Consider the following 12778-nt stretch of genomic DNA (forward strand, 5'->3'; position numbering starts at 1 on the left):
TTTGTATGTGGTATAATGTAGGGAGTCTTTATATTTGCATATGGCTACTGGTTTCTCCAGCATCATTTATTAAAAACAGATTCTTTCCATACTGCCTGACGTCCCCTTTTTTTTTAAATAAGAGTCTGTGAATGTGTGGATCAGTTTCTAGGCTCTCGGTTTTGACCTGCTTTGTACCAACACTACTATTGTAATTACTATAGCTTTCTAAAAATATCTGCTAGGACAAGTCTTCCTATCTTCTTCAATAGTGTTTTGACTATTCCTGGCTCTTTATAGTGCCATATAAATTATAGAATCAGCTTTACAAAAATTCTCTTGGGATTTTATTGAAATTACATTGAATTTATAGATCACTTTAGGGAGCATTGACATTTCGGAAATATTAATTGTTTACATCTGTGGACAGGATTTATCTTTCCATTCATGTAGATCATTAATTTGACTCATAAGTGTTTTATGGTTTCATGTGTACAGTTCTTACACATCTTTAGTTTGAATTATTACCAGGATTTTAATATTTAGTTATAAGTGTTATTTAAAATTTTTTATATTCTTTTTACTGCTTATTAAATAAAAATACAGTTGGTTTTGGTGTTTTTCACCTTGTATCCAACAGCCTTGCTGAACTTGCTTATTCTAATAATTTTTCTGTGGATTCCTTTGGATTTCCTACCTCTACAGTCATATTGTTCATAAGTAACAGTAGTTTCACTTGTTCTTTTATAGTCTTATGCCTTTTATTTATTTTCTTTACATTAGCTAGAACCTCCAGCACAGTGTCAAGAGGAAGTGGTAATAGGGATCATTCTTGGCACTTTCCAATCTCAAAGGGAAAGCTTTCAACCTTTACCACTAAATATGACGTTTGCTCTAGAACTTTTGTAGATGGTTTATAGGATTAAGTATGTTCCCCTCTACTTTTGGTTTTCTAAGAGTTGTTATTGTGATTTAATGTTGAATTTTATGAAATGCCTTTACTGTATATACTGAGGTGTTCATGAAACTTTTATTAATATGACATTGCACCAAATGATTTTCTAATATCAAATCATCATTATGCTATTGCAATAAATCCACCTGAGTCATGAGGTAATGTCCTTTTTACATATTGATTCAGTTTATAGTATGTTGTTTAGGATTTTTGCACCCATGTTATGGGTAAAATTGTCCTAAAATAGCTCTTCCTTTTAATATCCTTGTGATGTTTCGATATCAAGATTATGCTGGCCTCCTCTAAAAATAAGTTGGGAAATAGTCTTTTTTTTTTTTTTTAATTCTGTGAAAGAATCTGTCATTTCTTGTTTGTTAGTAAAATTATGTAGAATTAGATTTTCTCTCTAGAAAGTTTGCATTTATGGATTCAATGTATAGGATTATTCACTTTTTAATTTTTTTCTTTGGCAGTATCAATTACATGGATTTTTGTAGAAATTTATCCACTTTGTATAAAATTTCAAATTTATTGACACAAAGTTGTTCATAGTAGTAGCCTCTTACCCTTTTTATATCTATCTATAAGATTTATAGTGATGTTCCCTTTTTTCATTCCTGCCTTTGGTTATTTGTGAATTCTTTCCTTTTATCTTCATCAGTCTTGCCAGGATTTTAACTTTTTTATTAGTCTTTTCAAAGAGCTACATTTTGGCTTTGGTCCTCTTTATTCCAATGTTTATTTATTCTTTTTTTTTTCTCGTTTATTTTGTTGTTCTTTATTTAGTATTCTAAAAAAAAAAATGCTTCTTTAATTTTTAACCTTTTCTACTGTATGCATACAAGGCTATAACTTTTAAGGTAGGCAAAGTTAAACTGTATCCCACAGACTTTGATATTGTTTAGTTCAAAATATTTTATTTCTATTGTGGTTTCTTCTTTGGCCGTGTGTGTTAGAAGTCTATTTCTTAATTTCCAAATGTATGGAGATTTTTAGTTTTCTCTTTGTAACACTTCTTAACATTTACTTTGTCAAGAATTAATATAGCCATACCAGTTTTCTTTTGATTAGACATTGTGTATCTTTTATTCCTATCCTTTTACTCTCAGCCTTTCTGAATTCTTATGTTTCAAATGTGTTCCTTATAAACTTGGTATAGCTGGATTTTGCTTTTTAATATAGTCTGATCATCTTCATATTTTAGTGAGAGCATTTAATCTATTTACATTTAATGTAACAACTGGTGTATTTGGATTTAAATCTCCTATTTATTTATGTGCTTTTTTTAAAACCTGATACATACTCCTTTTCTTTCTTTTTTGTCTTTTTTCTTTTGACTATCTTTTATTATTTTTTGTTAGTTTAGAAGTTTTTACACTCTTTACTCTTATTTTTGTTGTAACCTAAAGATTACAACAAAAATCTATTCCCTAAGTCTGTTAATTGGTATTTTTATCTTTTTCTCAGATAATGCAAGGACTTTAAATGCTTCAGCTATTATATTATATAGTTGCTATTGTTGTATTTTGAATGATCTGTATCTTTTTAATCGAACATATTATTTTTATGTTTTACGCAGTCAGTATTCATTTAGACTTACATATTTATTGTTTTCATTTCTTTTCATTTCTCTTTCCTTGACTTCTTCTTGGGCCACATTTATCTGCCTTTTAGTATTAATTTAGTGCAGGTTTGCTGGTGCAAGTTCTCTTAGTCTGTCTGAAAATGTTTTTATTTCAACTTCATTCTTGAATTCATTTTTGCTATGTATAGCAGTTATTTTTTTCTTTCATCACTTTCAAAATACCATCTATTGTTTTCTGCTTTCCATTGTTTCTGTTGAAAAGTAAGCCTTGTATCTATGTTCTTCGTTGCAGGTTCTTTTATTTTTTCTTAACTGCTTTTAAGATTTTCTCTTGGTTTTGATTTTTAGCAGTTGTGTCTAGGTGTGGACTTCTTTTTATTTATCTTTCTTAGAGGTTGAAGGCTTTCTTCAGTCAGTAGGTTGATACATTTAATTGGGTTTAAAAAATGCTCTGCCATTTTCTCTTCAATATTTCTTCTATAGGATTTGTCTCCTCTTCTGGTATTTTTACATATGGCAAATCTTTTTATTGTGTCCTTTCTTTTACCTTTTCTGAATTTTTTTCAGAAAATTGTTTTGTTTTCCTAGCTTGGTTTTTTGTATTTTCTTCTGATCTGACTTCCAGTTTACTAATTCAACTATGTCTGTCTCCTTTAGCATGGTTATTTTAAGTCTGTCTTATGGCCACGATGTTTGGGGTCATTGAGGGTTTTGTGTTTTCTGTTGTTTTTACTGATTTTCGTTTACATTGTCTTGTCTCCTTTTTTGCGTGGTTACCTTTGATTGTGTCTCAGACATGGTATTTGAAAAATTCTTTATAAAAATATTTTGAGGCCTGAGCTGATGTTACTTTCTTCCAAAGAGTGATTTCATTTTTTTTCTGCCAGGTGCTAGGGCACTAACAATCTGGGATTACTTTAATCCAATTTTAGGGATTACAGTTTTCTGTACCATTCAAATGACTTAAAGCTAGGCTGCAATATCTGCAAAGACTATTATAATTCCAGTTTGCCCTATGACTAGGATACAGACCTTGAGGATTCGAGTATCAGGCATGAAGATTTTACCAAGTAGCAGCCCACACCTTTAATGTGGGTCCGGACTCCAGTTTCTATTCTCTATCCCAAGGGTTGGCAATCTCTTTCTATACATGACTAGAAAGTAAATATTTTAGTATTTTCTGGTAAATATTTCATAGTCTTGGTTGCAACAATCAATGCTGCCATTATTCTGCAGAAGAGCCATAGACAATGCGTGAATTAATGACCATGAATGTATTCCAATAAAACTTTGTTTACAAAATCAGGCACGAGGCCAGATTTGGCCCATGGGCCTTCGTTTGCTGACCCCTCTGTGTAGTCTGTCAGAAGCTCTGCTCAGACTCTCAGCCACCTCTTTTAAATTTAGATTACCCCTAATGCTGGGCTAGCCTCTCCTTGGCCTACCTTGTTAACTCTACAGTGCCTTTAAGAATATGTCGGAGTCTTTTTATATTTGGTCCCATGATTCTGGTTTAATCTGAAATACCTAGACTGCCATTATCAGAAGCTAAAGTTACATACAAGGTAACCAATTTAAAAGCAATAAGATTTTTCTCCCCTCTGATCTTAAGAAGTTTCTTGAGTTGTTCTCAGAGAATATCTCTCACTAGCACCCTTTGATATATAAATGACTTTTTTAAAATATTGAAACTGAGTTTCAGGATTTGTTTCTGTAATCTTCCTAGAGAGGTTGCACATTCCAAGGTTAAAGGTAAAGAGCGGTGTTGTCCATCAGAGATTTCGGTGGGGATGGAAGTGTTCTGTATCTGCACTGTCCTATGTGGTATCCACTGGCTACCTGTGGCTCTCGAGAACTTGAAATGTGGCTAGTGTGAATGCAGAACTAAATTTTTACTTATTAAATTTTAATTAATTTAAATTTAAATAGCCATGTGTAGATAATTAGTTTCGAGTGGATGCAGCTTAGATTAAAAGAAGAATCTCGTCTCAGTACACCGTGTGTTCTCACACTCCTGCCCACTGAAATATCCATTTGCCAGTGCTCTTGCAAGAAATACTTAACCTAAATGTGTTCAATGGATGGTATCTCACTAAATATCTTAGGCCTCGTAGAATGTTTCCATTTATTTCATAAGTGGGATGGAAGTAGACTTGTTATCCCAAGTGGGCCATGTAAAACTAAAGTCACTCGATTTACTTTCTAACATGTATTTTTCTTTGCAGGGAAAGGGGCGTATTCGTCGAGGAAACTATGCAAGTCCATCTTCTCCTGTTGTAGTTCAGTTGCCCTCCATGTCTGATGTCCCAGAAGAGACGTTGACTAATGAGGCAGCTATGGAGACTGACATCACAGACCAGCAGCAAGCAGCTATGCAGCAGGAGGAGAGAGTACTCACTGAACAGATTGAGAACCTACAGAAAGAGAAGTGAGTTTCCAGGAGGAAAGGGAGTGACCAGTTGTTATCCATCTTCATTGTCTTCCTTCTATCCTTTCTTTATTTTTCCTTATTTATTAAATATCTCCTGAGTGTCAAGCACTATGTCAAGTGACACAGGGGATGTGGAGATGACAAAGACATGTTGCCTGTACTCAAGTAATAGTGTGAAAGTTGTCACCACAAGGAAGGAAGTTCTATGAGCAGGGAGATCTGAAGCTGCTACAGTGATGATTCTAGACAGGCTGACGGGGACAGTGTGTCAGTCTTAGCCAGGATTCCTAACAAGTCAGAGACCAGCCTTGGTGAACAGATTTGTCTTATAGGAGGAATAAGGATTCCCAGGCTTAGACAAAGTCTCTTCCAAGAATGGGCATTACTCAGAATTCTGTGAAAGACAGTTATCATCCAAAGATCAGTACAACCACGGGGCCAGCAACTAGATGGACAGGTTAGGGTGGCACCTCTAGTGGAGGCCGGGGTACTGGGTAGGGAATTTGTTGCAGTTTAGGAGAGGGACAGATAAGCAGCTCTGTGGCCTCCACCATCACTGGAGCAAGGGTGAATAACACTAGATCTTGGGATCATATGAATATCCCATGGTTTTCCCTGAAGGTACTGTGTACCCGTTCTGAGTGACAGTGATGACCCTTAAGTTTTAAAGGGATTTTTATTCCTGAGTTATAGGATCGCAGGTTTGAGAGCTTGATTCATGTGGGGATCTGAGTCTGTTAAAGTACTTTCACCTGTGAGGACTGATTCTTGATTTAGGCAAGCCGAAAAAGCAGCTGGGGCCAACTGTGCAGAATGTGATAAGGCAAAAGTGCAGTATGCTGACTGGGCTATTTGATATCAGAATGATCTAAATGGAAGACCTACTCAGCTTAGATAAATGTGGTGTTGGAGATGTGGAAGGATGAATAAGAATTTGTAGGAAGGAGAAAGTCCAAAGAGAGGGAAAAAATAGGAGCACAGTCTCAGAGGTGTGAATGCACATGGCTTATGATAAATGTATTGCCGTAATGAGTTTCTGGTGAGATTATCCTTGAAAAGGTTATCTGTGAATCTCAAGCTAGGTATTGGAGGTATTGAAGTATGAATAATGAAAGCTAGGCAGAATGGAAGCGAACCTAAATGGTTCTGAAAAGGAAGAGACTTGGCGAAAAAGGGAGTAAGAGTTGGAAGGATAAGGAGGTTGTGGACAAGTGGAGTATTGGATTCAAAGCTGGTATATTTCCAGGTAATAACAAACTCTAGGATCTGCTCTTTGGAGAAAGTTGTCTATATAAAGTGGAGGAAAGGTTGTTAGAAGGTGCAGACATAAAGGAACTTTGGTGTTAGGGTATTAAAGTAAGCTGTTACAAAGATATTGATTGAATTAGATTAGGTAATGTCAGGCATAGTGAGAACGCAAGATTAGGAGCCAGATACCAAAGACTTCAGGGAATGAGAGAGCATGACTGAGGTAGGTCTGTGATTGATGAAGAGAATAGAGAATCTATGAGTGGAGATGGCTTAAACTTCAAAGGAGAGAAAAGATAAATCATTGTTTTACTTCATCCAGAGGCCTTTCTCTGGTCAAGATAGAGAGTATAATCTGTAGCCAGTTAGTAAAGTTTAGGGGAAATAGTTTAAAAGCTGGAAGGAATCTTAGAGATTATCTGGCTTAATCACTTTGTTTTGTAGATGAGGAAACTGAGGTCCAGAGAGAGGAAAGTACTTTCCTGATGCATTATGAATGAGTTTAGAACCTTCATCTCCTTATTATCAGCCCGGAGTTCATTTTACCGAAAGAGCTGACAGCTGCAGCATCTTTCCCCACCTCATCCTTAGCCCTGTTATAGGTCCAGCCTTTGCTATCAGTTTTTCCTTTGGTCCGTGTAGTTTTAGCCTTCACCATTACTATAACTTACAGAGCCTTATCGCCACCCTGCAGGGGAACAGTAAGAAATGTGACTGTTTTTGCTACTTAACTTTCCTGACTTTCATGGAAAGTCTTTTCTCTTGTCTTCTTTCCACTTCTTATCATTAATTTCTTGATTGTGTCCTACAGGGAGGAGCTAACATTTGAGATGCTTGTACTGGAACCCCGTGCCTCTGATGATGAAACTCTTGAGTCTGAGGCTTCCATTGGGACTGCTGATAGCTCAGAAAATTTGAATATTGAGTCTGAAGGTGCCATCTCTGAGAAATCAGGTAAATGAACATGTTAGTCCAAAGACTCCAGATTTGTTTTGCAAAGGACGATTAAGGATTCCAACGCTAAGACAGTCTCTTTCCAGAATGCCTTGACCTTATGTGAAAAGGTGACAGAGTCCTAAGGAGTTGAAATATACTGATCTTTGTGAAGCTTCCATATAAATCATTCATTAGAGAAAGTTTTCATTGTAATGTACCTTTTTGGGAATTTAATGTTTTCTCCTGCATTTACCAGTGAAAAGCCAGTTACCACAACAATGTTGTCTTACTGACCCCATTATCTGTTTTCTAAGGATCGTAGATTTTTAAATGATAGTGACAGTTGTAGGCCTCTTCAAATGGCATAGTCAAACTCTAGACTTCCTTGGAGTTGATTCTGAAATGATATGCAGAAATGGATGGTAAGTTCTTCCTGAATTATGCACAAAGTAGGTCAGGCTGATCCCTCCAAATTGTAGTCCACCCAATTTCATGTATGAACAGTGACACATGTTCATTACATGATGATTTGCTTTAGAGGGAACTGTTGTTTACAACTCTGATCTCTTTTCTGCATTAGAGAGAAGCTTAGCCTTTAGCTCCATGAAGGCAGCCAACAAGTCTGAACCTTCTACCCAGTTGCGAAAACAGTTCAGAAAGCAGCATGACTCTTTAGATTCAGTGGACTCTTCAGTCTCCTCGTCTAACACTGTATCTTCTCACGGGACCAGAAAACGATTTCAGATTTATTCCAAATCTCCCTTCTACCGAGCTGCCTCAGCCAGTGAGGCCCTGGGAATGGAAGGGCCATTGGGCCAGGCCAAATCCACGGAAGACAGGCCTCAGTTCATCAGCAGAGGAACCTTCAACCCTGAAAAGGGCAAACAAAAATTAAAGAATGTGAAAAATTCTCCTCAGAAAACCAAAGAGACCCCAGAAGGGACAGTCGTGTCTGGCCGCAGGAAAACCGTGGACCCGGACTGCAGCTCCACACAACAGCTAGCTCTCTTTGGAAATAATGAGTTTATGGTCTGAACTGGCAAATGAGTATCCCTTCATGGCTACAAAGTGGTAAACATGCCACATCTTTGGGGCCTCTTCTGATCACCTCGTCCACAAGTAGTTCATCTTAAATGTGATCCTGCCTCTTGCCCAAGCATACAACCCAGACCTTGTGCGCTGGACTCCGGGGCCTCTTGCAGAGATGGAAGGGCCTTTTTGAAGCCTGCTGGGGGTGGTGCCAGCTGTGCCTTGGCTGCTGTATTTGACTAGAGATTTCACTAAACAAAGCCACCTAGGGCCTGGAGCTTTGGGTCAATTGTGGAGGTCTTTGTAGTTGCCTCTCTCCCATCTTCTTTCACTTCCCAGAGGTGGGCATGGAACTGGGGGGTACATTGTGGGCCTGAGGGACCCACTGATTTATGTTTGAAGAGAACATAAATCTTTCTTAACCATGAAAGCAAAAACCATTGGGTTTATTTTGAGATAGTTAGGAGGTGGGGTAGATATACTTTTTTTCCCCAAGGATTTATAAGCAAAAAGCCTAAGCCCCTCTATTTTAAGATTTTTGAAAAAAACTCCAATGTATATTCTGGGGAAAGTAAAAGCAATTGTTTTCATTAAGCCATCAGAGCATGTCTCAGACATCTGGGTACACAGTGAAAAAGAGAGCACATGTTTTGTTTTTTGATGATGTCGATGTAATAATAATTCTGGTTTAACTCCTGGTTAGTTCCTGCCAAGTATATTGCATGGGCTGAAGATTCAGTAGCCATACTGTTCTCATATTCCTTGGTCCTAGGATCAAGTTCCTCTGATTTTTTTTAAATGTCCCAGAGATATGGTGATCCCTAAACATGAGGGTTTCACCCTAATCCATCCAGGCTTTTCTCTTTGTATAGATTAAACTGAAGATCACATATTCATGCTGGTGAATTTCAGCCACACATTCAGACAGATAATGTGACCATTTAATCACTTCTCCCAAAACATTCACACACAGTACTGCATGAATAAGTAAGTGTTACGGAAAGCTGCCAAAAACAAGAGAAAAGTTTTAATATGACCCATCTAACTTTTGTCTTCTTTTCCTCAGACCATCAGTATTAAATAGGTTTAAAAAAAAATCAAGGACTACTTGAAGCTATTTTTGTTAATATTCTGGTTACTGAAGTTTACTGTAAATATGTATATATAGTGTGCATATTTCTTTTTAACTTTATGCTTTCCTCCTCCCCATGGAATTTCTTCCTACAGATTAGAGATCATTGGACAGGGAGGTGAGAGCCACTCATCCCTGGGTTGAGGGACAAGTCAGACCGTCTTTCACCACTGGGTGTCTCCATACACCTGAGCTATAATAGCATTTTAAGCTTCTTAGCATTCATGGGATTAGAAATCTGTTTTTGCTATTTATGATATATGAGAAATGACACATGATACCCTTTCTTGAGATAAATATGTGAAAATGTTTATTTTTGAAGTTACTAAATACTTCTTGTCTAACTACCACGTGCACTGTTCTGAAAAAGAGCCTTTACCATCTGTAACCTGAATTTTGGTTATTTGTCCTTTTCATGCCTCTTTGATTTGAAGTTATGGAAACATTAAGGCTTTCGTTAAGGCAGAGTGTCTCCTGTTACACAACACTGAACCTCATGCCACTGCCTGAGTGGTTATTGTCAAGCCCCGGAGGTGACACTTGGAACATCATTCTGAGTGGCAGCTAAAGGTAGCAGGAATCTTAACCTGTCCCTGGTTTGGGAGCTAGGGAAAGGAATCTTTTGAAATCTCCAGAATGATGATGGTTAGTGAGTAAATATTCAATTTTATATCCCGCAAACATCTGCCACCTTGTTTCTGTTGTCCTAAGGAGTAATAAATGTAAAGCCTTTAAAAATCTGAATTCTGGAGAATCTTCTAGAGGAAAACCCAACCCCTCAGCATGGTTGTGTCAAAGTGGGATCGCTGCTGCTCCGGGCCCTGGCCAGGCCACGCGGTCTCTTCCAGTATTCGTGGGAGAGTAGTGTTCTTCTGGGCAGGACTGCTACACTCCACTTGCTCCAGACATTGGTTAAGTACCCTACAAATAAAAAGAGATTACCCTTGTTGAATAATTTTCTTTGGCCCAGAGAAATGGACTGGAGAACACATCTCGGCAAATGTTCTCCTTCTAAATCTTTGTGGATTTTGTTGTTGTTGTTGCTGTTGTTTTTTGCAAAATAAGTTTTTGGCAGTTAAAAAACTACTTATATCAGTCACTTTATAGGAACTCAGCAATGGATGTTAAGAGACTTTATAATTTTTCTCAGGGACCTGAAACCTGAATTTGGATAAAATTAAATAAAAAATACTTGTTTTTCGGTTGCTAGATTTGTGGATTTCTAGTCATTTAACAAGATGCCAGAAAGGAGGGTGGTGGGGAGAAAAGATCACGTAATTGTAAGATTGGGAAGGAAGTGTGGGACCCTCCCTATGAAGGAAAGAAAGCCTGTCTTATAGGACAACAGGCATTGTTGGCTTGGAAAGGAGATGAAGCCATAACTCTTAAAAAGTGTGAGAACTAAGTGCTGTATCTCCTTCCATTTGATCTTAACGGGTTCTCTCCTGGTTAAAGTTATGTCACCACGAAGTGATGCATGCATTATAGTCACTTACGATTAAGATATTTAACTTTGATACATGTCACATCTGTGTTTCCTATTGCTTCTCCTTTGCTTGTTTTCTTTGATCTCAAATGCCTCAAAAAAAAAAAAATCCTTGCATGGCAGCCACGAGGCAGCCCCCCACTTGGAGCCCATGCCCTGAAATGCAGAGCATTCTGTTTTTGTCACACATTCCCAGCCCCAAACAAAGCCTGGATTTTTAATTCTCCCTGTAAAGCCAACATATTCCTTATCATGGAAAATGTAATGGAAACAGAGAAGTGTAATTTTGGGATCATACTAGGTATCAACAAAGTAAAGCGAATTAATAACTAATACAGGAAGGGTTCAGGGAGGTGACATGCTTAGTTTGTAATGCACCTTGTACTTCCTGCCGTTTTAATTATTTTGCCACTCTGGGCTTCTGAGAACACAAAGGGAGATACAGCTTCCCTGAGTCTTACAGAGGCAGAGGGACCAGAATTCAGGGAATGGGACCAGAAGCCTCTCCTTGTGCTTCAGAAACCAATTACAGCTCTTGCCCTGCTGGGAGGTTAGTGGAGACCTCTCTATTCTATCACAATAGGGTTGTTTTCATGTCAAAGACAGAAGAGGGTCCCAGAAACTTGCTGAAAATAAGAGGTCCAGCAAGATGCCACAGGCCTACTGCAGTGCCTGTGGGCCATGGTTTGTTGTTTTTTTTTTTAACTATAATAAATGTGGACATTTCACAAGCACTTTGGTGAACCGGAGAGAAAAAAGTATCCTCAGGATGTGTTCAAAGCTAAGAGTTTTAATTTTAAAAAGAAATATAGTTCAAATGGCTTCCCTCATCCTTCTCTCTTTTTTTCTGTTAATGGGGAGCTGGACATGCATATGTCATTCTGTGTCAGCCCATAATTTTGTGACAATTCCCCAGCGCTGTCTCCAGTGCCACGCTAGCTGTGATGGTGAAATTTCTCTGTATTTGTGGGAGTCCTCTGTCTCTATGCCCCTAAAATACTCTTCACTACTTTCCTCTGGAACCACTCCTACATTTGATTTGTTTTTAAAGGGTAACAGCAAAATGATCACTGTGGACATGGATCTGTTAGGTCTTGTTGGTCTCTTGGTTGAAACTGTTTTCCAAAAAGCCCCACTAAGGGGCCTGTCACCTTGCTATCCATCCATCCTTGATACCGATTCATCAGCCCTCTTAGGTCATCTAAAAGTTGCACCTTTTGAACCAAGTAGTTGTATTCACTAGGGGAAAGGTGTGTATTACACATTAGTATTATATTATTTTAATGGATTTAAAGTAATTTATAAGTATGCTGAGTGTAAATTTTAAAAAGACTATTGTAAAAGGACATATCCTGTGATATATAATATTTTACTGTTAAACAGAATAATTCTATAAGAAGAATGATTTCACCCACGGAACTGATTGCTGATACAATCAACAGGCACTTTGTAATTTCCTTTTTTTTTTTTTTTGAGGGGGGAGTGTAACATCATCTGTATAAAGTCCAGTTTGTGTCACTCAAAATATGCACTGTATGCCTACACAAAAGCAGCTTTGATGAACAGATCACTCCAATGGCTCATTAAAGAACAAACGCTTCCAGAAGCAGAAATACGTGTGGTTTGTTTTCTGACCGTCCTGGCTCCTGCCCCAACTTGCTCCAACCTGATCCCAAGAAACAAAGAATTTTGTTAGTTAAACTGATTTTTGTTTTAAAGGAAAGGACTTAAAATTGACAAAGTGCAGAGATGGGAGTTACTGGAAGTCAAATGAATCCAAGCGAAGGTGAGATTCAAGCTGTTCATTTTCTGTAATGGACACTAGCCGCAAGCTGGGCAGGGAAGACAATAAGTCTACATTTAGGATCCTCACCGAAAAGGGACCCGAGGAAGTAGCAACGTCTGCTAGTAGAGGGCCCAAGAACTCAAACCCAGTTTGTTTTTGTTCTGCTGCTCGACTGCATGACTTGGGGAGAGTCATTTGCCCTCTCCGAATG

General features: G+C 37.8%; 1 protein-coding gene across 6 annotated transcripts in view; it reads left to right on the top strand.

Moving 5' to 3' along the window:
* MYO9A (myosin IXA) overlaps positions 1 to 12392 on the top strand; it is a 237897-nt gene extending 225505 nt beyond the window's left edge. For all 6 annotated transcript variants that reach the window (XM_039856603.1, XM_039856602.1, XM_039856604.1 and 3 more), the window contains 3 exons: positions 4745 to 4947; positions 7010 to 7152; positions 7715 to 12392. In XM_039856603.1, the coding sequence (XP_039712537.1) occupies positions 4745 to 4947; positions 7010 to 7152; positions 7715 to 8169 (801 nt within the window). In that variant the 3' untranslated portion in view covers positions 8170 to 12392. The remainder of the gene's footprint in view (positions 1 to 4744; positions 4948 to 7009; positions 7153 to 7714) is intronic.
* Positions 12393 to 12778: the final 386 nt, after the last annotated feature.

The sequence above is a fragment of the Pteropus medius genome, unplaced genomic scaffold (assembly GCF_902729225.1).
Source record: "Pteropus medius unplaced genomic scaffold, Ma_sr-lr_union100, whole genome shotgun sequence".
NCBI lineage: Eukaryota > Metazoa > Chordata > Mammalia > Chiroptera > Pteropodidae > Pteropus > Pteropus medius.